The sequence below is a fragment of the Podarcis raffonei genome, chromosome 13 (genome assembly GCF_027172205.1).
Source record: "Podarcis raffonei isolate rPodRaf1 chromosome 13, rPodRaf1.pri, whole genome shotgun sequence".
Classification (NCBI taxonomy): domain Eukaryota; kingdom Metazoa; phylum Chordata; class Lepidosauria; order Squamata; family Lacertidae; genus Podarcis; species Podarcis raffonei.
Genome location: NC_070614.1, coordinates 28,203,113 through 28,228,586, shown reverse-complemented (window position 1 = coordinate 28,228,586; position 25,474 = coordinate 28,203,113). Strand labels below are relative to the sequence as shown.

The following is a 25,474-nucleotide window of genomic DNA, read 5'->3' as shown; positions in this document are numbered from 1 at the left end:
CAGGCTTCAGTTATGCCCACTATATCTCATATGCTCTTGTCCACAACTAAGCACTCCTATCTCTTCCTGGCCCATCTTGGTTCAGAAATGTCTGGTAGACCCTTCTGGTGCCCTGAAGATGCTGTTCTACCATTATTCACCATTGGCCATATTAGCTGGGGCTGAGAGCTGTTGTCCGAAACATGTGGTAACCCTGGCTGGGGAAGGTTGTTCCAATATCAGCATAAACAAGGGATGGAAGCTGTGGCCCTCCAGAGACTGGCCAAGCTGGCTGATGCGGAAGAGAGTTAAGTCTAACCCCAGAAGGCCCCTGGCATAACCTCACTTGTGTACACTGACAGATTGATAGCAGTTCCACTGAGAAATTGCGTCCAGTGCTTTTGTTAAGACAATTTTTGCACATAGATGGACTGGGGAAGGGGGCCCTGCTTTCTGTCCAGAAAGTAAAACCCCACTCTAACTACAGGTGCCCTGGAAACCCATTGCTGGAGGGCGGGGAAGAGAGATTGCCTTCTTCACAGTAGACATTACTTGTCTGTCAACACAACTAATTAATATTACCACCTGGAATGCTAAGCAAAGCCACAAAGAAACCCACCACCCACCTGTTCATCAAGGCCAGAATCCGGTGTGGAACATCGTGTGTCCTCACTGGACAGATGCCGCATGGAGTCCCGGGACAGAGGGGTGTGGGGACCAGAGAACATGTCTGGGCTGATGGGGCTGCGTGGCGAGTGGGTGTGGGAGACATCAGAATGCGCGTAGCAGTTGCCAACATCGGGTGATGCTGGTTGTGGGGTCGAGGGGTTCCCCAGCTGCGGCGTTGTCCGTCCATCTGTGGATCTGTAAGACCTGGAATGACGACAATGCATTTCTGTTCCCCCCTCTGCTTTAAAAAAGGAAGGTGCCAGCATCACATGTTGAAAGCCACGCATTCCCAATGGCTTACATTCGAAAGGCCACCAGAACCCACCCAATAGTATGCCCTCCCACCTCACTCAATCCAGATTAGTTTCAAGCAGAGCACAGCTGCAGTGCTGGGAAAAGGGCTAGGAGAGCAGGTAGATGAAGAAAGGCCCCTTCTTCTGCAAGTCTGACACGCCCTTCCTCAATTGCTGCCACCTCTCTGCTCTCATACCCTGACAGATCCCTGCCTTCACCCTCAGGTCTCCAGCTCCCTCAAAGGGCTCTGCCCTTTCTGCCCTGCTGTCCCATCGGAACAGCCTTCAAATCCCTCCTACGACCCGCTGCCTCTGGCACAATTCCTTCGTCTTCAGATTCTCCTCCAGAAGTGAGGCACCTGCAGTCGGGGAGTCTAATGAGGCCCTTTGGTCTGCTGGGCTGTTTGTGCCAAGCCACACAGATCTGTCCGTCATCCGGTGTCAGGTACAGGGACAGGTTTGGTGCTGCAGCTTCAAACGCAGCACCAAATGCAAGCCGCGGCAGCACAATCCCTTGGGAGACACAGGTTAAATGTGGCACTGTTTGAATTTGGTACTTTTCGCTACTGTGCTGCTTCCAAAAGCAGTGCAACAGAAACGCACCAAATCCAAAAGCAAAAGTTCCTGATTCTTCCTTTGCCGTTGTGGCTTAAATTCAAGCTGTGGCTGTGCAAGGATCAGGAGCTAAGCAAATTCCCAATTCAAACAGTCTTGTCCACCTGGAGCAAGAGTCCCGCAGAAGATTGACACCTTCCAGCTCCGGCGAGATCCATTTCCTCACCCCTGCCCTACTGTGCCCAAACCCAAGCTAATTTAACTGTAATGAAACACCTGTCCTGTCCGTCCCCCGTCTAGCCAGGCTGCAGTCTGCCTCCCTCATCTTTCTACTGTATTCCTTGTGTTGAAGTCCACATTGTAACCTCCTGCACACTTCTACTTTCTTAAATGCCACAAGCCATGCATGCCTGTAAAAGTGCAAAACTCGCAGAACGGTTGTGCCGCCAATCCCAGGCAAATAATGTTAGTTGCCAGTGCCTGTTAATAACCTAGGTGCCATGTTCTAGGCCAGGAAAGAGGAGGTTGTGGCCTTCCAAATATTGTTGGATCCAAACTCCCATCAGCCCCAGTCAGGATGGTCCATTAAATGGTCTGGGATGATGGGAGCTGGAGTCTTAAAAACCTCTAAAGGGCTGCAGGTTCCTCAATCAGGCTCTGAATGAACCACAGTTCCTGAAGGCAGCCCCTCTTTCTAGCCTCAGACCATTGGTGCCTTATATCTTCTTCCCACAAGCAAATACTAGAACATTGCCACACTCAAGACAGACACTGCCTGTGCGGCAATACAGAGGAACTCTGAAAGTAAGTTGCCCACCACCAAGGCATTTGGGCTTGTAGAATCACAGAGTGCAGAGTTGGAAGGGAGGATCAACTAGTCCAACCCCCTAAAGAGCTAAACTCTGCAAATTCACAATGAATGGAACCAAGTTATGTAGAGGGGTAGTTCAGATTTAGCTTCCAAATTGTGGTTTGTAATTAGGTGCCCGAGCCTAGGGCTCAGGCACTCTGTCCTTCCTTTTGGGTGTGGCAGTTCCCCTTCTCATTTCCTGGTTTGAGACAAACCATAGGTTTGTTTTGTTCAAATGGGCAAGCTATAAACATTCTTCTGCAAACAAGGACTGGTTATCAGGATCAAACCCTGGTTTCCAAAGCAAGTTGCTGTTCAGATGGAATGGTAAACAATGGTTAGTGTCCAATCAGGGTAGGAGTGACCTGCACACAACCCAGAGGCTGCACTCACAACTGAGCCACCTCAGCTTGTTTCAGCCCCTGCCCTGTTTCCTTCCTGTCTGCTGGCTAGCGCTGTGGGTGTTGTCTTTGACCTGTCAAGTTCTAAAAGGCTTTTAAGTCGTGCTGGCATTCTCCTTTACTGGAGGCTGGCCAACTCTGAGCATCTGCTGGAACCCAGAATCACAGAATCGAAGAGTTGGAAGGGACCCTGAGGGTTGTCTAGTCCAACCCCTCACAATGCAGGATTCTCAACTAAAGCATCCATGACAGGTGGTCATCCAGCCTCTGCTCAGAAACCTCCAAGGAAGGAGAACCCACCAGCTTCCAAGGCAGTCTGCTCCACTGTCGGAACAGCTCTTACTTTCAGAAAGTTCTTCCTGGTGTTTCGATCTCAGATCCTAGGCTGCAGAGAAGGAGAAAACAAGCTTGCTCCATCCTCCCCCCTGACGGCCTTTGAGATATCTGGAGGTATTTATAGGCACTGTGGTGCTGAAACAGCAGCTGACCTTACCTGCTGCCCCGCCGCTGAGGCGGCACAGTTGTGCTCCAAAGCCACCTTGCCCGTTCCGACTCCTCACACTTGGCGTGGAGAGTGGCAAAGGCTGAGTCAGACAGATCCTCTATCTGGAAGAGAAATCATGTGAGGTTAGCAGTGAGATAGTCTCCAAAGCTTCTCTGGTTTCAATGAAGGAGGCTGTACAAAACACCACCTGGCACACCATAAAGGTGTCCAGGCACAGCAGCTTTTCTCTGCTCTTCCACCCTTAATTTTCTATCCATGAGCAGCTGGAAGGGACAGTTCAGACAATCCCGCTAGTTTCTGTGAGCACACATTTGAGGCAAGAGAAGTTGGGCAAGGGCTCATTTGTTCCCATTCAAAACTCACTTTGCCCATTCAACAAGCCCCACAGTTTGATCAGGAAACAGTCATACACAGCAAGACCCAATTTTAGGAGGTGATGAGCTTTGCTGCAGCAGAAAGACCCTCCTCCAGTTCTGAAAACTGATTTAGGTTTCTCAGGTGTGCTTTTTATCCGTATCCTGGCAGTGAGAGGCTGGAACGGCCTTCTTGCAAAGAACATCAGTATTCTACCTGGGACGGTACTTATGTAGGGCAAGGAGCACAGTAAGTCTTAATTTTTTAATTTGGAATGAAAGAGTGAATGAATGATGCCACCCTCTGCTCAGTTATTCCACATACCAAACCCAAACTTCAGAAAGCTGCTATTTTTCAACTGGCAGACCACTTTTGGAAATGAAACAAAATTTTGATCCAAAGAAGGTCACATTCCATATATGAAATGTCTTTACAACATACGTCCTTGTTCGCTTATGTTGCAGGGAACAGGGGACGGGGGACGGAGAGAAGCCTGTAGCTGGAGTCCAGAACATTTAAAATGTTTTGGGCTCCAATATTTCTCTGTGCCTGAAGGCTCTCCCCTTCCCTGAAATTTGGTGCCTTCCCATTTTTCTCTTTTAAAATATTGTATTGAGTTAATTCATTTGGATTGTTGGTTTTTATTTTGGCAAAGAGCAGAATGTGGTGGTGAAAACAGAGAATAAATGAGGGGGCAATTTTATTTTTTTGCCATAGACAAAAGTTCTCTCCTCACTGCATGAATATTCTCAAACACTTCATGAGGAAGAGAAACCTGGGAGGCGCTGGGCTTTATCTTGTTCCTTCTCTATAACAGGAGGTAAGACTTTCCCTCATCTTCTCCAGGAATCGGACTGTACATGCAAGGAACTCGGAAGACAAGAGGCAGAGTTCCTAAAGTAACTGACAACCACATAATGCCATCACATGGTTTTTAAAAACCAGCTGCTATTCAGTAAATAAAGCCTGCATGACACAGGCCTCACATGAGTAGACCTAGAACCAGCCATATCCTGAAGAATGTTCAGTTTCTTAGGCTGAGGTTAAATATGCACCACCTGGGGGCAAAATCCCGCATGTGGATAACTTTCCAACCATAAAATGATCATGCCATCTGCCAAACGCAGTGTCATTGCATTAAGCAATGAATGCCTAAGCTGAAGGCTAAGAGAGCTGCGCTGCCTGTTCACTTACTTCCAGACTCTACAAAGGCATATTAAATAAATTACACTGTAGGTTTTGTGACTACATAAAAAGCCACTTCAAGGATGGCAGTCGAAGATTAAGGCAAGGCTGCCTTCTCCTTGCAAGAAGGCATTGTTTGCCAACCCGCCAGTATTCACTGCATGCAGCATTGTTTTCATTCTGCTGCAGTTCATCTTTCAAAACAGTTACTTGTCTCGCTCTCTGCTGTGGTGAAATTTATGTAGTTTATTACGTACGTTACACTGTCATGTTATTCCACCCTGTTCATTTCAGTGCAAAGAACACAAGGCAAACCAGGGGGCTGGGGAGGCAAGGCAAGTCAGACTAATCTGGCGGCTATGTAACTGGACTTTACCTAGTACTTTCGCCGAAAAAGCACCAGCCACCACAGAGGAAGTACAACTCTGCTTTAAGTTCAAATCAATGGCGCGAATGTCCAAGGCAGGTGCTCCCCCTTGCAGTGGATATTCAAAATTGAGAGACACACCAGCACTGAGCCGCCCAAGAAGAGAGCTCTGACTTAGGAGGAGCACTGTATGCCTCATGTGCTCGCTTTATGACAGAAAGTCACCCACAGGACGGATTTTGCCATGCTCCTTTGATGAAAACTGCTTACATGGAATGCTGCCCTGGGCACTGAAGCTCCAGAAGGGCCTATTTATTTTATTACTTTATTTTGGTTAATCTATAACCAGTCTTTCATTAAAACCAATCGTAGAGTGGAATACAATAGGAAAATATGTAACACAAAATGAAATATTGTGGGGTTGGTGAGGGAGAGAGAATCAACTGCACAGAGGCCATCGAGGAGAACCATTTGGATTACCTCTTCGTTGTCTTCATCGGGGTTCACCTTCAGGCCACCGACATCCACCACACGCCAGCTGCAACACAGGTCAGCAGAGAAGTCAGTCAACTGGAGAATGGGTGGCCATCCTCAATACTCTGGGCACTTTGTACAGCCAGGCAAGAAACATGGGGCTTTTTTGGACCACCGTCAATGTCCCCCCCTTCCTCACGATGGGGAAAACCTAACTTTTGCACACTTGTGTCCTTGTGGGTCTAGGGCCCTCCCCTCCTGTGACCTGGAGGAGAGCAAGGGGGAAACGGCGTCCCTGCGCATACCTCGGCGTGAGGATTTCTTTGTACTGCAGTTTCTCTACGCGGGTCGTCGCAGCCACAGACATAGGGATGACAATGTTGTTAATATCGAAAGAGCTTTCGCCTCTCCTTCTCCTCGGCTGCTGCTGCTGCAAAACACAAAAAGAAAAATGCTCAGGGAAGGGGGAGGGGGAGGAGGAAGCACTTCCAAGAGCAGGGAGCTGCACAAAGCAAGTAAGGCGATGCCCCCTTTTCGGTGTGAACTCTGCCTAGTGATGGCGCAAGGCCAGGTGGCTGCCCAAAGAGATGGAGTCTTGTCCCTCACCAAAAACACTCCAGGGTGGTTTGTTTTGTGCCACCAACCTTCAAACCAAGCCCCAGAAGCCATTTCCCTGTCAAGCTCATTCTATGGAGGTAGTTTGCGCATCTTCTCATTTCCTTATTAAGTATACCTTCATCCAGGGAATTTGGGATGCTGCCTTTAGATACCCAAACACTCAAGTCTTCTCCACAATGGAGAATTATATTGCCACTTGTGTGTTTCTCTCTCCCCAACTCAAGTTCAGGCACACATGCTTGTGAATCTGTTTTACCCAACTGCAAGGATCCTAGGATCAATTGGTTTAAATATTCAAGGGGGGGAATGGGAGGTCATTAAGAGACAGCAACCACCGGAAAGCTCAGAGCTCCTGATTCATGCCTTTTCTCACCCCAGTGTATGTCACCCTGTGAGGCAACAGCACAGTTGCCATCTCCCCAGCCCAAGAAATTCACAGCCACAAAATGACCCACAAGGAAGGGCATTTGGTTGGAATACATTGGAATTCCTTGCATGTGCAGAAAGCATTAACAGCCCTGCAGTGATTTCTGAAAGCTGACTGACTAAGGCAGCAGAGTGGCGCCTTACTACACTTGGAAGAGCGAGCAGGTAGCAGAGGGAAGGTGGGTGGAGGAGGGAGGAGATGCTCTGCACTACCTCTCAAGCAAAGACAATCCCATAGGAAGGATTACCTGGGCCTACTGTTGTTAAGGGTTAACACAGAGAGAATTATTACACCCTTTCCAATCTCTAGAATTCTTTTTGCCTGTCTCATAGCAGTGTTCACAGGACATTATCAAAGTTCTGGGGGTATTTGAGAATAAATTCTGCCAGCAGAAGGCATGGGGAATCTTTGGCTCTCCAACTCCCAAGGCCAAGACTATCAGTCATGTTGGCTGCCTGAAGCGAGAGACCAAGAACATCTGAACTGGTTCCCCATCTATGACTCAGAGAGAGAGGGATAATTGATTTGGGGGAGGGGAGCCTCTTTGGCCTCCCCTCTGAACTTTCTGATTGGGTACCTGCCAGGCACAGGGCCACGCCCATTTCAGTCTTTCTGAACGACTAAAGTGCAGAGATGCAACCAAGCCTGAACACCGTGCGCTTCTAAAAATGCCTACCCTCCTCCAAGCACAAGTCGCCCTCTCCTTGAATCCCAACATTTGTGAATGTTCTCCGACACGTCTTCCTGAATATCCATAGCAACAAAGGGCTTTTTAGGTATTCAGCACATCTCACCCTCGCCAGCTTTATGCATTATCTTAGCAGCACATGCCTTGCACACCTGGGGGTGCCGCTTCTTCCCCGAGACGCCACTGCGAGCTTCAAAAAACATTTTCCGTGCACAAATGTGTGCTTTAAAAAAGAAAAAAATCTTCCTTTTTTTGCAGCAAAGGCATATAGGGAGGCCTTCCTGGCAGCTTCCCCATAGCTCCCACTCTTCCCTAGCTTCATTCCTAAACAGCTTCCCAAAGTACTGGGATGGCTTGCTGTGTGTGCCACCTTTGCACTTCAGCTGATCAGGATTCCAAGACCCCCCCGCACCACCACCACCGTCCCATGCACAGAATTTCAAGACCTGTTCCATTGCCGCTGGGTTATTTTATCCTCTTCACTTAAAAGCTGAGAATCTACAGCTTTCCCTCCTTCCCTGTCCCTAAAGACACAGTGCAGATCGCAGTCTGTTCGGATCTTTTCTCAGAATCGCAACAATCCAAGGAGTGGTTATCTTGCCCAAAAGCCATCTAGAAAAAGGGTCATGGCTATACCAGGAAACCAGAACCCAGGTCTTTGTAGATTAAAAAAAAAAACAAAAAACTTTCACGTTTGTACCCAAGCCCTCGGGATGGAACAGATTATAGACAAGCAAAACCAAACAAAAACAAATCTTGACAGAAGCTGCCGCAATTTACCATCGTCTCAATGCTCTCCTTCCCACCCTCAGTGTGAAAAAAGGTGGATGAAACCTGAATACAAACATCTACTGTTGTTAAAACTACCCTTTAATCACAAGATGATTGAGGCGAGGTGATTAGTTGGGAGGGGTGCTGCTGCATAATCTAGGGTATTTAACTGGCCTCATTATAGCCCTGTAATGTAGGAGAATAGGATTGTTACACACAGAGAAATCCTGGCACTGATTGGCTTAAGCCAAAGTCACTGGATGTACATCAGTGGGCCCCTCTGTTATTTAGGCACCTGAAAGGTCCAATGAAGTATGAAGTAGTAAGAGCCAATCAGGGAGGAGGTACAAACTTCTCAAAGGGTTCAGTAGCCTCCCTCTTGTATCTCTCTTTAATCCCCTCTCCTCATTTTTTTTAAAGGGGTGGTATAAAATCCCAAATAGCATGATCATGTGGCAACATGTGAAATGGAAGACTCTGCTCTTCTTACTGAATGAGTTAGAATGAACAAATTTATTTAATACCTCTGGCTTATTTAGATTTTTACATCTTGGCCTTCCTTGAGGGCCTTGTTTTTAGTACTGAATTTATTTATTTTTTTAACAGTTCAACAGATACTGAGGTTTCCTTGCATGAAGTTCTTCTGCTCTTAGTCCAACAGGATCAACTTTCCATTCTCCTGTGCAGCTGCCTCAAGGCACAAGCACCTCCCTCGTGGATAGAGTAGCAACGGCACATTCAAAAACCCTTTGAAAAGGGGGCACCCTCCCCTCATTCGTGAGCCAAGCCTGCCTTTGCTCTCTTCAGCCCAAGCCTCACCAGTCTTAGAACCCCACCCCCTTTGCTAAAGTGCCTTCCATTGTCTGCTGCAGACTCAACACCATTTCTTGAACACAGCCTATGCCTATTCTGTCGCACTTATCAACTTCACTCCGGAAACTGATGCCTGAGCAACCACTGACTTGGCCCAACAGCTGGCCCCAGGCTCCAAAACCTAGGTGGGAGACTGAACCTCAGCCCTACCCCTCGTAAGAGTAATGAGTTCAAGCAGCGAGAACCACAAAACCCACCTTTCGTGTGAAAACTCTGGCACAAAAACTTAGCTCCCATGCCATACAAGCAGGGAATGTGTCCATTCCTCTCTATGAAGATGTTGCTGAACTACAACATCCTTGATAACTGACCGTGTTGGCTGGGTCTGATGGGAGTTGGGAGTCTAGTAGCACTGGGAGGGACACTCATCCCCCAACCCCTGGGGCCCTGCTGCAGCTTAGCCAGAAAGCCAGCCCAAGAAATTGCAACTGAAACAGCACATACTACTTCCCTGTTTACCCTGACTCAGGCTTCCCTCCCCTTCCTTTGTCAATTCCTCTCTGTCAGATTCAGCTGGAAGGTCCTTTGGGGCAGGGACCTCTCCTCTTACACCAGGCATAGGCAAACTCAGCCCTCCAGATGTTTGGGGACTACAACTCCCATCATCCCTGACAACTGGTACTGTTAGCTGGGGGTGATGGGAGTTGTAGTCCCAAAAACATCTGGAGGGCCGAGTTTGCCTATGCCTGTCTTACACTCTGCAAAGTGCACTGCTTAGTGAAGGGGCAAGTAACACAATGATGACCACAAGGCTTTGCTTTAATGCACTATGTTGGGGGACGGGCTCCTGGGAGGTACTTACAGATGCACTGGAGGCTCCCAGCGAGCTCGTGCTGGCAGAAGGGATGGAGTTTTCCAAGGAGGTGGACAACTGCCGCACAATGGGGCTGTGGGCCGCGGAGGCCACGTTGCTGGAGAGGTAGCTGGGGCCTCCGATATCTGCATGGTGCTTCAATACTGTGCGGGAAGGAAGCACAAAGAGAGGAGGAGAAGAGGAGGAGGTGAATCAAACAGTGCCTATTATCATCACCATCATTGCAAAGCTTTGCAGCAACCTGTAATCAAGCAATCTGTACCAAAAGGAACCAGAGAGCACACTAGAGAGAAAAAGAGAAGAACCTCATTGGGCAGGACTTACTTCCCTGAAGGAGGAAGTTTTAATGACTTCCTCCTTTAAAAAAAAAAGTGCACAAGAAGACAGACTGCAGCATCTGATACTAGGTGCCCCCTTTAATTCCCCAGAAGCAGCAAGCACCCTTCTCCGAAGCTGGAGGGGAGGACGAGAACAGGAATGCGAAACCCAAGCTCTCCCCGGAAAGACCTGGCTGTGGCCAGCCTACCTTCGCTTCTCTCGGAGGAGCTGTCCCGCAATCGCTTTTTCTCATGAACTGGAGTCAGGATAAGCGAGCGCTCTGGCGCTCTCTCGGCCTTGGGGGCAGCCCTTAGATCGCCTAAGGGCTGCCTGTGTGCCTTGTCTGGCTCGGTTTTGTGATGCGAGCAAGCTGAGGAGTGGAACAGAAAGAGAGCCATGAAAACGCCCTGCTTTCACCTCTCTCTCCTGGCCCGCAGGGCGCAGCCCACACACACACACAAAAAGAGGCGGGCGGGTGCCCCGCTGCACAGCTCCAGACAAGACCCCAGGAGCTCACACCAAGGATTGCAGCCGGAAGAGGACAGGAGGCGCTCTTTGCAGAAATTCCCCCCAAGCCAACAGATGAGTGACGACCCAAACAGGTCTATTCTTTCCCCGTGATGCAGCCTAGTTCGTCTTGTGGGCACAGTGCAAACGTAGTTGCACTGCTCATAGTTGTCTGTCTCAAACTGTTCAAGGGAAGGAAGAGAAGCAGGGCGCTTTTCAGCCAGTGTGTTCGGTGTGGCTGGAGGAGCAGGAGGGTGAGTGGGCAGAGGGGAAGGTGAGCATCCACTGAAAGAAAAGGAGATCTGCAAGCCTAGCTACACAGTGCAGACAAATGTCCTTAGACACACCCAAGCCTTACAATGACTTTGAAAGGCCCAGCAGCTTCCATTCTTGAGAGCTCATTTGTGGCCCACAGTTTACCAACAGATGCGGGGGAACTTGAGGCCCTCCCATTTGTCGCGGGACTCCAGCACCCCCATCCCCAGCCAGCATGGCTTATGGGCTGGGATGATGGGAGTCAGGAGTCCAGCATCATTTGGACTCCATCCCCAGGTCTACCAGATGTATTCTTTAGTGAGTCTGAAAAGGCAGTCGCAGTTGGCATTGCATGACCATAGCAAAACATTCTGGCAAATCAGGAACAGGGCTGTGCATCCTTCTTGATTTTAAGCAGTGACCTACCTTTTCAACTGAATCACCTATGCACAACGCTCCCGGTGCTCAGACGGCATCCTCCAAACCAAAAGGGTGGCAGGGATATGCACACACTCTGCCCTGGTACATTTAGGGGCATGCAGCCGTGACTTAATCATCATTGTGGCATATGAAAGATCAAGGGTCTGTGTGAGCATGTGCAAAGCAACTTTCCCATTGACCAACCATGACCAGCACACCCAGACTCCAGCACACATGTGGGGTTAGGGCGAAGGTTGTTCCAGGTCAGGCAGCTCAAGACCAAGCACACCCTCAAAGACCTGCTCTGCCCCTGTCCTCTGTCGAGAGGGGGGAAAGCTCATGGTAGAACATAGGCTCTGTCTGCTGAAGGTATCCAATGCTTCCTATTGCCATTTAAAAGGAGCAGAATGAAGGCCTCTGCTTGAAAGCCGTGGCAAGTTAGAATATGCAAAGGATCAGATCAGATCAGGAATGAGGAACCTGCAGCATTCCAAGTGCATCTGGACTACAACTCCCATCATCCCTGACTGCTAGCCAAACGAGCTGGAGCTAATGGGAGCTAGGATCAAACACCTGGAGGGCCACAAATTCCCCACTCTTACTGCAAGTGGAATAACCATTTGGCTCAGAATGAAGAGAGGCCCTTGCAGCTTTTGAGGTGTGCCATTTCTTTCCACTGTGCCATGTGGCTCTTCAAGAACTGCTGCATTTTTAATCTCTTCAGCACTTCATAAACTTGACTGTGGTTACCTTCTCAGCCACCCTGTCATCTTCCTAGCAACGCACTGAGGTTAAACTCCCTGTTCCTTACTGAGGCCTAGGGGCTTCCACAGGGCCAGGCAAGGGAGCCCATAGCAGGCGATGGGACCGGAAACCAAACGGCCAAAGTTGAAAGCTTCTCTGTCCCACGGACTGCAGCTCTAAGCTTTGTTGTCCCATGGCCTTAGTGCTGACTGCACACCTGAAAGAGTCTTTTAAAGTTGGTATTTAATATTTTAAAATTGTATTCTGAAGTCTCTTCTCTACAGCTGTACTGAATTGCTAAATGCTTTGTCAACCTTAAAAAACAACCACATACTAAGGCTACACAGCCAGCCTCTACTTAGTAAAGCTTATGTGAAACTGGCCACATTGCTAGAGGCTGAATACTGAGAAAAGACAGATCTTTTTCGGGGGTGGGGGAGGCCTGCCTTGGAATTATGTCCTCTAATCTGGAAGCCCAGCCTAAATTCAGAGATGTGGGGAGCCTGTCTGCTGATTGTTTAGGAAAGGGGAAAGTAGTTTGCACATGCTCAAAGACACTCCTTTGTTTTCTATTCCACACGTTCCAGGGCTGTCCATGAAAACCAGTTCCAAGGCAGAGCCCTGGGTTCACACGAAGCCATGCATGCAGCTCACTCTGCTGTGGTACACAAGCAGAACCCATCTGGGTAGTTCTTGCCAATGCACATCAATCAACAAGAGGACACTTACTGGCTGCAGCTAAGAAGGTGTTAACCAGCTTGTGGCGGTCCTTGCGCACGGAGTCAGGTAAACTGGTGGGAGGCATGGAGGGCCGATGCTTCAGCGTGAGCCTTTTGGGAGGCTTGATCTTCTCGCAGGGCTTGTTCTGCAGCTCGGATTTCAACATGCTCTGGAAATGCAAGCTCATTGGTACATCTGCGGGAGAAAACAAGAGGGGAAGGCATTGCTCCACGCTTGCATGTAATAATGTTGAATGCATGTTGAATGTCGAAGAGATCACAAATCACAGTCATAGGTTAGGGAGGGACCCTGAGCGTCATCTAGTCTAACCCCCTGCAATGCAGGCATCTCAACACATGGTCCCCCATCCAATCTGAAACCATACTGGACCCTGCTTAGCTTTGCAAAAGTGCTAGTGATTTTTTATCGCAGAAGCATCATCGCGTACATTTGGTGGCTCACAGGAGACTGTAAAAAGAACTAGTGGTGCACATGGCTTCCAAAAAGTGGAACAGGTAACTTCATGCCATCTCAGTGCTACCACCACTCCCTATAGAGATGGCATTTCTGCCCTGGCCAGAGGCAGCTTGAAATTCCTTCAAATAAGAGAATACCAGACTGCTTGAAAGAAAAGCAATAACATGTTAATGGAGAAGAGCAGGGATAAACAGGATCGTGGGTGTCTCACTGGCTGTGTCAGGAAGGGGCGCGTGCTGCCTCAATCTAAAGATGGTCCCAATTTAAAGCTTCTGTGTGTTCCGTGGATGCCAAAAATGATCCCTTCCAAGTTCTGCACCAAGCAATCAAGATTAAGTGCGCTTGTAGAGTTCATGTGCAAAACCTATGGTGCTTCCAGTATACAGTGAGCCATGGGGAGTGCACCTATGGAAGATGAGGGGGAAAGGAAGCTGGGTATGGGGAATAGGCCACTGGGGAATAAGGCAGTGTCTGTAGCAGCCAGCTCCCTCCCTCCCTCCCACCCTCTCCCTCTCCCTCCCTTTGCAGACAACCAGTACTGCCCCTGCACTTCCCAAAAGCCAGAAGTAAGCAAATAAAAAACATTTTTTTTCAACAATCTGTACACCACACTTAATCACAGTCATCTCGAAGAGGTGTAATGAAACTAAAACAGTAACTTCAGAATTCAATTAAAAAGGTCTGCTTGAAAAATAAAAAGGGCTGCTTCAGACGCAACCAGAACTTCAGCTCACTCGAAAATCAAAACATTGAAAGTAAAGTGGAAAGGTGACATTTCGGGATACAAGTTGGGGGTTCAAGAACAAGAAGGGGAGTTTGCAGTGCCTGCTGAGCTACCAACTTCTACCTCTTAGACACTCAAAAGGGCTTAGTCCATATTAGACACTGACAGTCCCCCTTTTATCTTCTGTATTATCTGCAGAAGGTATCTGACTGACGTGACCTGCAGCAGCCAGATTTATAACTGTGGCTTCACTCCAATGCTATGCCAACCGTATTGGCTACCTTTCATTTTTTCTGGGCCTAATTCAAGGTACCAGCTCATAATCTATACAGCCTGCATCAGCCTTCACAAACTCAGTGCCCTTCAAATGTTTTGGTTCTTCAAGTGGGCTGTCGGATATGGGATGCTGCACTGCTTTCATTTATGATTAAGTGTTTTTATATTTCATGTGATTTTATTGTAACTTGTTTTTTGTCGCTGTGCTTGTAAGTTCTGGGCAAGAAACAAATGGCAAGTGTGTGTGTGTCTTCAAAACTTGCCCTACTTTTGGCTAGGAGACAGAGAGCATGCCTAGAGTAGTGGCTCTCAGAGCACAAGGAAGGCCCCTCTAGTCTCAAACTCCTCTATGATTTCCATCCCACTATCTGTTTCATCTGGTAAGGAGCAACAGGAGCGCTAAGACAGACAATGAGATCACTCACCAGCTGATAGGGGCAATGATCTCAAACGCTTGAATATTCAGACATGTGGCCATCTTACGGTGCCACTGAGCGATGCTCTATCCGTGTTGCTGCTGCTTCAATCTGCTTGCACCCTGCAGATGTTGACGGACTCCAACTCCCATCAGCCCCAGTCAGCATGGTCTAGAATGATGGGAGCTGTAGTCCGAAAACTTCTGCTGGCTACCCCTGCCCATAAGAGAGTAGGAATGACTGCTGCAAGCTGTATTTACTTATTTTGGAAGGAGTTGTGTCATAGGACAGTTTTTCAACCCCTCTAACCCTTGATGCAGGGAGCCTGATGGAGGACCCTGTATATATCTGCATAGATACCATGAAATACAAAGAAAGGGAATTTCATGGAATCACAAAATTGAAGTGTTAGAAGGGATCCTAAGGGTCATCCATTCCAACCCCCTGCAATGCAGGAATATGCAGCTGCCCCGTTCAGGGATCAAACCTGCAATCTCGCTGTTACCAGCACCACGCTCTTAACTAACTGAGCTATCCAGGCTTTCCAAGTAGCACGCAGTCCCTCCTCAGGGCCCAGCAGAGAAGGCTGAAGCAGAGGCTGCTATTCTGACACAGAGGTCAAGGGCAGAGGCTTAAGGGAGAAAGGCCAGTTGGGCAACGAGACAGCAGGTGAAGAAAGGGTGTGAGCTGGAGATATTAATAGAAAGACGCTTAGGTGCCAGGATGAAAAGAGGAGGGGGGAGAGAAACCACACCGAGCAAGTGTATCCATAACAAGCTGGCAATTATGGCTGTGTGCTGAGAAACAAGGGGAGGGGGCAAGATGCAAGCTGCTGGATATACAGGTATCCAAGGGTTTTGCACTGCGGGGGTGCGAGGATTTTATGAATAGGTACAAGCAAGCGCATTGCTGATTAAGTCAAGTAATTCTCTCTGATCTGCCAAGCCCAGCTGAAAACGCAACCGTCTAAGTTTACTCTTCCTCAAGCTCCCTGCTGCACTGCCAGCCAGCATCTGAATGCGCCAAAACGGCATCGTGAGCTGCCGACAGAGGGAGAGAAAGGGAGAACAGAGAAGTTTCTCCCTATCTAGCCAAGTGCTTCCGAGCAGCAGCAGCAGGTCTCCCCAGGGCCCGCAGAGGGCGCTCTCCTAGCAGTTTTCAAAGCCCTGATTAACATCCTCTCTCACCAAGGTTGTTATGATGTTATTACGTCATCTGGAAATTTCCAGTCGGATACCAATTCGTCCAGACGAGGGCAGAACCTCTGACGAACCGACTCGTACGGTGGGGCGAGAGAGCCCAGCGGAGGGAAGAGGGAAACAAGACGCCTGCTTTGCCTAACTGTTCAAATGATACCTACGGCTGCTCCAGCAGAGCATGCATGCCATGCAGTGAAGAAGCCATCAGCAAACTAGGTCAGGAATGCCCGGAAATCGGTGCCAAAGCAGCTCAGCACCGCGGGAGAGCCAAAATCACAAATGCCATTCCCCAGGCCTCTCCCATCCAAAAAAATAAAGGGGGTTGTGCTCTGCAACCCAGGTGGGCTGCGTGCCTATCTCTGTTGGCTCAAAAAGACAGGCAAAAACACACACACACAAACAAACCCCTGACCCACTATCATCCATGGCACATCACAGCTCCCACTTTCAAGGGATCACAATACCAGAGCCAGCCAACCTCTTCTGGATATACAAAATGAACGCTTCTCTTGCAACCTGGATAGAGTTTCCCAAATTAAGCTGGAGGGAGGGTGAATGGGTGGGGGGGGGTAATCCCAATATCGTCCTCTTTCCCCACTACCAACATTTAAACATGGTGCCCTTTTAACTGCACATGGCTTGCTTACCGTCTGGGAATGAAAGAACCGGGTGGATGCAGGAGTCCAGCTGAGAGAGGCGCTCCATCAAGGGGGCTTCGTACTGGATTTCCGGAGGCACTGAGCTCCGAGTGCCACAGAGGGCGCACAAGGGGTTCACGTCGCAGCTGCACCGCCCCATGCTGTTGCGATGGACCTGGGCACAAGACGGGGACGAGGGGAGACGGCCGTTTTATTTCATTTGTTATGCTTGTATCCCACCTGCCCTCCATTTGATCCTCCCCCGTTTCATTCTTGTGAGGTAGGCCAGCCAGTCGCTTCAAAGCCAAGCGGGGATTTGAACCCTGGTCTCTCAGGTCCTAGGTTATTAACCACTGCGCCACACTGGCTATCGGAATGTTTTCAGAAACAAGAGAGCAAGCCCATCTCCTTGCACCTGCTCGTTTCATGCTCAGGACCCACCCTAGATTATCCCTTAGGAGATGGCAGGGCCTAATCCAATCTCATCAATTCTGGTAAACTAAATTCACCAATTTCATCTCCAGGCACACTTTGGGCTTAGGAGGCGCTCAAACTTTAAGGCACGGCACCCTGGACCGCTGCTCTTTGCCTCTGTGAAGGACACCGAAGCCAGTTTAACCTGTCTAGTGAGTGATTCTAATTAAAGAACCATTGTTATGCAAGAGTAGAGGAGGCTGTGTGAGAGGCTGCAACTCCAGACTACTTCACCACCACCAATCCTTAACTGGGGAGGGAGGGTTGCTTCTCCGAAATCTCCATGACGACATCATGGACCCCATATTAACAACTTTCAAAGGTTTAACCTTTTTATTTCTTGTGTTTGTTAACAGTCTTTGAAAACACAGTACTTTCTCAAGGTAGCATAGACTATCTGATCAAATCAGTTTACAACATGTAACAAAGCCTTATTAAAATAGCAATACAAGAATGAAAGCAGAAAATAAGAAAGTCCTGGTTTTTATGCTCTTGCAGAAAGCCACCTTCACTCATTTCCTAGCATCAGGGAGCGAATAAAGGCAGGCATGAAGCATGCAGTCTCTATCTGGAGAAACAGTCAAAATTAGAGGGGCCCCATAAAATCAGTATAGGTCAGGAAATATGGTTTCAATATAGCTCCTTGTCCCGCTTTGTTGTAATGAGCAAACACAGAAAGCAGCACATACACGTGAGATCTGTTTAAAGTAGCAGTATTTGCAGAGTTCTTAAAATTCAAGGTGGGGTGCTTTTTTAAAATAATCTGGATAAACTTGGTACTGAATTTTTATTTTATTTTTAGACATAGCCAAGGGAGCGGAAAGCCCCTTCTTGCCCATTTGACCAGTCATCAGGCCAAGACAGCACAGGGCACTCTCTCCCTTCCCATTCACCCACATCCTGCTCCTAAGAAGGAAAAGCAATGGATGAGGAGGCCTTATCAGAGTCTCACTGCCACCACCAAGTTTGACAACCTTTGCTTTATCTGCACATCACAGAGGCCCGGAGCACATACTTTACAGCGAGATGGGTACCGATATCAAAATGCAACATGGGCAAATTCTCGCATGGATCCATCCTGCATTCTTTTTTTGCTTCCTGCTGTCGTTCCTCTCCTCTGCCACCCCAAATCACCAAAACCAGATTCCCGCCGCCAAGTGCAAGACAAGAGGCGACACACCCATCTTCTTCCACACTGACCTTTTTGGAGAGTGGCACCAGGCTGCTGGGTCGAACAAGCCGCCTCTTCTTGCAGCTGAGGACAGGGCGAGTGCGGGCTGCTACACAGGTTCCATCAGCTGCTGAAGAAGCCACGTTTAGCCTCTGCTTTTTGCGCAACAACTCATCGGCGTCTGAGCTGTCTCCCTGAGCGTGCTCTGTCAAGCCTGGCTGTAGACTGCCCAAGAAGGGGGAAAAGCAGAGTGTTAGGTGTCTCTACCGCTTAACCACAACCCCGCTATGAGTGAAATGTTTCCAAATCCCTGTTGTTTTAAAACAGAAAGCAAATCCAAGTAATGAGGAACTGAGACCCAGACTTTAATGTCCTAGGATAATATTCTGCTCTTGGCAAGCTAAGGTTCTTCAGCTCTGTTAGAAACGCAAGAAGGAGCCTCGTGCCAAGGCAGAGGGCTGGGTCTCCTTAGCTCAACGTTGCCCACCCCAGCCCTCCCCAACCTGGTGCCCGGCAGGTGGTATTGGGACTACAACTCCCACCAGCCCCAGTTAGCATGGCCACTAGTCAGGGGTTATGGGAATTGTAGTCCAAAAAAAGCACCTGGCGAGCACCAGATTGATAAAGACTGGCCTATCAGGGTATGCTGAATTTTTCAACTTTCAAGTTCCCCCAATGAGGGGTGCTAAAAAGTTGTAACATGACTTGGGAATTCAAAATATATTTTTGTTAAAACAATATAATTTAGTTTTGCTTGGTAGGTAAAATGTGTGTAAAACTGCACAGAAATCATTAAAAATGATTGCCAAGAACTTGCAGTTATATTTGTTGTTGCTAACGACGACAACATAGCATTCTGTTTTCCAAAAGCAATTTATGTGCTTCTTCATCAAGCATAGACCTACCAAGCTAAATGTTATCCGATCACAAAAAATAAAAGCAGATTTGAATTCCTCACACCCAAAAACATATTTGAAGACACTTCACTGAATAAAATTTGCAAGAATTTAGTTTCACCCCCTAAAATGACACTCCCTACTGGCCTTCACTGACAGGCAGCAGATCTTCAGCCAAGAGCTAATTCACAGCTTTACCTGGAGATGCTGGAGCCTCAACAATGTGGGTTTTGCATGCAAAATATGCCCTCTGCCACTTAGCCATGACCCTTCCCTTTGCCTCTCCTCTCCCACCTGCCCTTCCTACCTTCAACCTCTTGCTTTCCTCTGCAGAAGTCCACACTTCTCTCGCACACCCCTGCTGTGCTCCTCTTTCCTGCTATAGCTTTGCTCCTCCCTCAGTCAAAGCTGTGCCTGGGGCAGCACTGTCCTCTTTCACAACTTCCATTCTCCCCAGTCCTCACACAGCAGCACCCCCCCCCAACTCCCTTCCATGCCAGTCTTCCTCTCCAAGCCCTTAAGAATACCCTGGCTCCATTTGCTTGTCTCCAAAGCATTATACCTGGCCTGCATAGCATTTCTAAGAAAGGTATGAAGTGGCACTGAACAAAAGCTATAAACGTGGGCTGTGTTAATGTTTCTAGGAAAGGTACAGACTGGTGCTGGGAACAAATGCTATAAACTGTTCTATTTGGACCATGCAACGTTTCTCGGAAAGGTATAAACCGGTGCGGAATAAATGCCATACACTTCAGGAAGATTTTGACTCACACACAAGCTGCAGTACATCAAGAGGCAAATTCGTAACCAAGGATGCCCACTGAGGAGCATACATGTTAGAGCAGATATTATCATCTCAATTCCCCCCCTCCCTTTGGGGTGGTGGGATGCACTCTGCAAGAGCCTTACGCGTTAATAACTCCATTGACCGGTCTCGGCACTCCACAAGTTTTGGCAGGTAGGGACTCTGGGGTATTGCCAACGGATGAACAAAGGTTCTCTGACGAATGGGAGAGGCATGTGCCCTATGGGTAGAGAAGGAAGGGGGGGGGAATGTGTCAAAAGTTGTACAATTCCAAAACAGCCAACATATCGTTTTTCTCCTGGTTCTCTTGACACGCCACGGCAGCAAAAATCACCCAGAGTTATTTGGCATTTAGATTATTGTCTTTGCAACTTCTGCATTTCTGCCTCTTAAACAACACAGAACATAACAGGCTGGAACACGGGCTGGCGACTTCAAAGCCCCACTGACTCAGGGATGCCCAAGAAGAATTTCCTTCAACCTTTACAAATGCTCTTAAAAAGCAAAGGTTTTCTTTGGAACAAAAGGCAGCAAGGCAGGTTTGCCTGTTTTCAATGTCTAGCTTTCTATTATTCATCATGTGATCAGTCGCTTTCTTGCACAGCTGAGGGCATCTTCCAACAGCAATCGCAGAAGGTATCAATGCACACATCACACATCCCATGACATATCGCAACACACCCTGCGATTTCCTAGGAAAAAAATGTAACCCTCTTGAAGCTGATCGCGAGATTGAACATCTCAGCTTAGAAGTAAAAGTGTGTTACTCTTCCTTTTATTTTCATGCATTTTAAAAGATTCTTACGTAGGTAACAAGCACAAAGAATTTAAACCAGAGCTGGGGAACTTCCCTCCAGATATTGCTGGACATCACCTCTGACATTTGGCTAGGCTGATGAAAGCAGGTCCAACACCATATAGAGGACCACAGGTTTAAATAAGGGTCAACAAGTCAACTCTGTATAAAACAGCTCCTTATCCCTTTATATAGCTGTATTGCAGCAGCAGTCCTCCAATTACTGGTGTGTGTGTGTGTGTGTGTGTGTGTGTGTGTGTGTGTCTATACACACAGGCAGGGGGGCCCTTAATGAAACCCACCCTCCCAACTTCTAATTTTTAGCTGAAGCATGCCTCCCCCTTAGACTCCTAAAACAGCAGACTGCGGGGTTGGGGGTGGCCCTCTATCACCAGGTAATGTGAACACGAGTTGCTAGCCAGGGATCGCAGAGGCATTTCAAGGGCTGGTCCACGTTTCTCCAGAGTGGAGAGCGGCACTGTCAGATTAGAAAACTGCATATTACATCCAGCTCCACTGCCAAATACAGTCTGCCCTGCATTTGTACTTAGCATTCTGCATGTATTATTGTGCGAATGACAACCTGCATGTTAATGGCCTGCGATCAGAAGCACACAATTAGCAACACCCCTTTGCCAATCACTTCTGTCCGCTCTAAGGAAAGAGGTGGACGGTTACCATCCTGCAAACTGCCTGGGCAAATGCAGCTGAGAGGTCCTAGCATAGCACCTGCCACCTTTTCCCAGGCTAGGAAATAAAAAGCCGCCTTGTACTGGAGCCAAAATGCGGGTACATAAATTTTTTTTTTCATCTGCTCCGATTAGCAAGGCCTCTTTGTGGCCTCAAGCAGAGGCCTCTCCCAGCTCTGCTACCCAAAATGCCAGGGAATGAACTTGGGGCCTGTATGCATGCCAAGCAAATGCTCTCCCCACTGGACTACGGGCCCTGCCACACACATCAGAGCGCTCCCCTCCCCCCCTACCCTTACAATAAGTTCAGAGAGCGTAATGGTCACAGCATTTGCTTGCTTGCAAGTGCTACAAACTCCTATGCAGCATGGCTGGGAAGGTCTTGGGTTCCTGGGTCATTCACGTGCTTAAATGAAAGCACCTAGGAATCTTGACATTTCCGTCCGAAGACTGAACTGAAACACCTCTTGCATCTCTGAATCTGGGTCAGTCTAGGCCTGGCCAAGAGCAAGTTTGGAGCGTGCTGAAGAACTCTTGTGTAGTACTCTAAGCCAACAGCTGAAAAGGTGGGATACAATTTCCCTGCCCATTCCTGGCGCCACATTGGTCCTATAAATGTGCTTCTGGCTCCAACAGTTCGCTGCTTCTCTCTTGTCAATTGCACTGCCGTTTAAACTGCCTAGTTACACTAACACTGTAGATGGTTCCATCTACTGTTATATACCACTGGTTCTGCTGTGAATGTAAATATGGTTTTTAATGACCTCGTTTTTGCAGGAAGGAGAAACAGAAATTCTAAAACATTAAAACAAACAAATAGAAGTTTGATTCTTATGCCTTGGAATTCTGAAAACTGCCTCTGGCCCTGTGATGCAGTAAAATGTAACGCTGAGCTCACAATCATGCACAAATCCTGGGAAATGTGTGTGTCCAACTTCTTGTTGACACTGCGCAGCCACAAGTGGAAAGTATGAGTCACAGAAACACAGCCATTCACGCCCACTTGGAAATGGGTTATTATTCACTTGTTCGGAGCCATAAAATTCCAGAAAAGAGGAAGCTTCAGGGGATGGGGTGGAGAACCTCTGGCCCAGCAGTCAAGTGCAGCCCTACAGGCCCTCAGGCCTTCTGCTTCTCAGCTGGCTCTACTTTGCAGCTTTCAATGAGTGGTTCCGCCTGACTGGAATGTGTCCTTAATGCCTCTTGATTAACTAGATCAGTGTTTCCCAAACCTGGGACTGCAGCTGTTTTTGGACTACAATTCCCATCATCCCTAAACACTGGTCCTGGCTAGCTAGGGATGATAGGAGTTGTAGTCCAAAAACAGCTGGAGGCCCAAGTTTGGGAAACCCTGAACTAGATGGAGAATAGAGAGGGGTGCTTGGTTATCTGAGCAGAAACTAGCCTACTATTGTATGAAGGTAATATTCACTGCTCTGCCCACTTTTGCCTCTAGCATCACATGCCAGTGGCATGTGCCCCCCCCCCCATTGTTCGGAAGGGAATGTGGCCCCTGGACTGACAAAGGTTCTTGATCCTTGCTTAAGGAAATGTGCCTACCCCTTGGAAAAGCTGGTTTCAGTCAACAATCAAACAGTGGGCAACGGAGATGGACCTTCCACAAAACATCAATGAAATTCTTAGGGCAGGTCTACCACCTGCACTACTACAGAGTCTGAAGAAGGGGTGGGCCAACCTGTGGTTGGACTCCAGCCCCCATAGGCCCCAGCCAGCATGGCCCAATGACAGGGATTATGGAGTTGTAGTTTAGCAACGTCTGGAAGGCTACAGCTTCCACAACCCTGGTTTTAAGAGGAGGGAAAAAATCATATCTGAAACTGAGAGGCTATTAGTGAACACTGGAGTTTTCTGGATTTTCCGATGTGCTTTGGGTTTGTTAGCTTTTGAACTTCCCTTCAAAACCTTCCTGGGAATTTCTTTTGCCTATGCCTTCAAAATTCTCAGAAATATGTACTGGTCTTTCCCACGTTTTGCAAGCAGTGAACATATTCTGCATATGGAAAGAGCTTCCATGCACAAATCTGTGGACAGGGAGAAGGCACTGAACAAGGAGCAGCAGACAGGGCAAAGTCATCTGGGAACATGCATGGAACCCAGTGGCTTCATGCTTCTTCCCATGTTGGAAGTCTGTGCTGCTCTGGGCTCAGCAAACTTGTACAGTGGTACCTCGGGTTAAGAACTTAATTCGTTCTGGAGGTCTGTTCTTAACCTGAAACTGTTCTTAACCTGAAGCACCACTTTAGGTAATGGGGACTCCTGCTGCCGCTGCACGATTTCTGTTCTCATCCTGAAGCAAAGTTCTTAACCCGAGGTACTACAGTGGTGCCTCGCAAGACGAAATTAATTCGTTCCGCAAGTTTTTTCTTCTTGCGAGTTTTTCGTCTTGCGAAGCACGGTTTCCCATAGGAATGCATTGAAAATCAATCAATGCGTTCCTAGGGAAACCGCCTTCAGACCAGGTCCGGGGACAGTCTGTCCCCCGACCTCTTCTGAAGGCTGGGGGGGGGGGGCCCACCAGCATTTTCAGATCGCCCCGGGACAGCGGAGAAGTCTCCACTGTCCGGGGGCTTTTAAAATGCTGGCGGGCGGCAGCGCAGCCTTCGCTGCCACCCGCCAGCATTTTCAGATCGCCCGGGACAGCGGAGAAGTCTCCGCTGTCCCGGGAAGGCAGGCGGGGGGAGCAAAGACTTTTGCCCCCCGCCGGCCTTCAGAAGAGGTCCAGGACCTCTTCTGAAGGCCGGCGGTGGGCCAAAGTCTTTGCTCCCCCCCGCCTGCCTTCAAAAGCCATCGGGATAGCGGAGAAACGCGCTGTGCTTCTCCGCTATCCCGGGAAGGCAGGCGGGGGGGAGCAAAGACTTTTGCCCCCCGCCAGCCTTCAGAAGAGGTCCAGGACCTCTTCTGAAGGCCGGCGGAGATTTCCCTATGGGCTTTCTTCTTGCGAAGCAAGCCCATAGGGAAATTCGTTTTGCGAAGCACCTCCAAAACGGAAAACTCTTTCGTCTTGCGAGTTTTTCGTTTTGCGAGGCGTTCGTCTTGCGGGGCACCACTGTATTTCTGGGTTAGCGGAGTCTGTAACCTGAAGCGTATGTAACCCAAGGTACTACTGTACCTGCAAAGTTTTGGCTGCTCCCGCAGTTCTCTATATAGATATGCAAAGTATGCAAATTGGGATTTTCCTGAATGCTGGGTCAAAAACAACAGAAGGGAGAGAGATCCAACAAGCAGGAGATAGGGAGACAGACAGACAGACAGACAGACAGACATACACACACACACACACACACTACAGCCAAAGCCTGCCTACTTCTGTTTCTCTGCATGCAGGATAGTTTTTCCCCCTGCACAGCGTACAAAGGATCTGTTAAAAGCAAAGAGGATGACTGAAGGAAGACAGAGCAATATAATACTAGCAGAGGAACAGGGGAATGGAAGGAGCAAGAGCCTGGCCAGCTCTTATAGCACCCTCAGCACTTACCAGTCTGTCAATCCCGGGCTCCGGCTTGACGTCAGCACTAAGAGTGTGGGATGAGTCACCTAATAAAGGGTCAGAGGGAGGCGCCTCACCAAGGAGTATCAGGCCCTGAAAGAGACAGGGAAGAGCAATTCAGTGGCATCTTTCTCAGGCGGCTTCTCCTTCACGCAACTCCAAGAAATTTTTTCTTTTCCCTTTCACTTTATCTGCAAAGCTTCTCAAGAGACATCAGTTCCTCCACTTTCTCCTACCAGTCAACAGTCCCTTTTCCATTCTTGCACCAATTTGCGCCTAAATGATGGAGAGCTTAAGGGATGAGAGCGAGGGAAGGACAGCATCAAGGCGGGGTTTTTGTTTTGTTTAAGTTAGCTTAATGCTCCCAGAACAAGATTCTCCTTTTCATTCTCCTTTATTGTTCCGACACATGCTCTTTGTGATGCCTACAAGAGCTGATGAAAAGGCAGCTTATGTAACACAGCCTTTGCTTTCCGTTGTTTATCCAAAGTCAGCAGATTTGTCTCTCCAATAAGAAACCTTGACTTTCCTTTTTGGGACGGAGAACTTCAGGGACAGGAGCAAAGTGGAATTGACATCCACACATCTTTTAAATCTGGATCTTCCATAAGACTTAGG

At 48.4% G+C, this 25,474-nt stretch overlaps 1 protein-coding gene across 4 annotated transcripts in view; it reads right to left on the bottom strand.

Moving 5' to 3' along the window:
- KANSL1 (KAT8 regulatory NSL complex subunit 1) overlaps positions 1 to 25,474 on the bottom strand; it is a 142,052-nt gene that overhangs the window by 875 nt on the left and 115,703 nt on the right. For 2 of the 4 annotated variants that reach the window (XM_053361606.1, XM_053361605.1), the window contains 11 exons: positions 24,845 to 24,949; positions 19,968 to 20,083; positions 18,192 to 18,387; positions 16,527 to 16,692; positions 12,797 to 12,982; positions 10,350 to 10,511; positions 9,812 to 9,966; positions 5,938 to 6,062; positions 5,639 to 5,696; positions 3,241 to 3,353; positions 606 to 852 (listed from right to left, as the gene is read on the bottom strand). In XM_053361606.1, the coding sequence (XP_053217581.1) occupies positions 606 to 852; positions 3,241 to 3,353; positions 5,639 to 5,696; positions 5,938 to 6,062; positions 9,812 to 9,966; positions 10,350 to 10,511; positions 12,797 to 12,982; positions 16,527 to 16,692; positions 18,192 to 18,387; positions 19,968 to 20,083; positions 24,845 to 24,949 (1,629 nt within the window). The remainder of the gene's footprint in view (positions 1 to 605; positions 853 to 3,240; positions 3,354 to 5,638; positions 5,697 to 5,937; positions 6,063 to 9,811; positions 9,967 to 10,349; positions 10,512 to 12,796; positions 12,983 to 16,526; positions 16,693 to 18,191; positions 18,388 to 19,967; positions 20,084 to 24,844; positions 24,950 to 25,474) is intronic. The other 2 variants (XM_053361608.1, XM_053361609.1) reach the window with 2 other exon arrangements.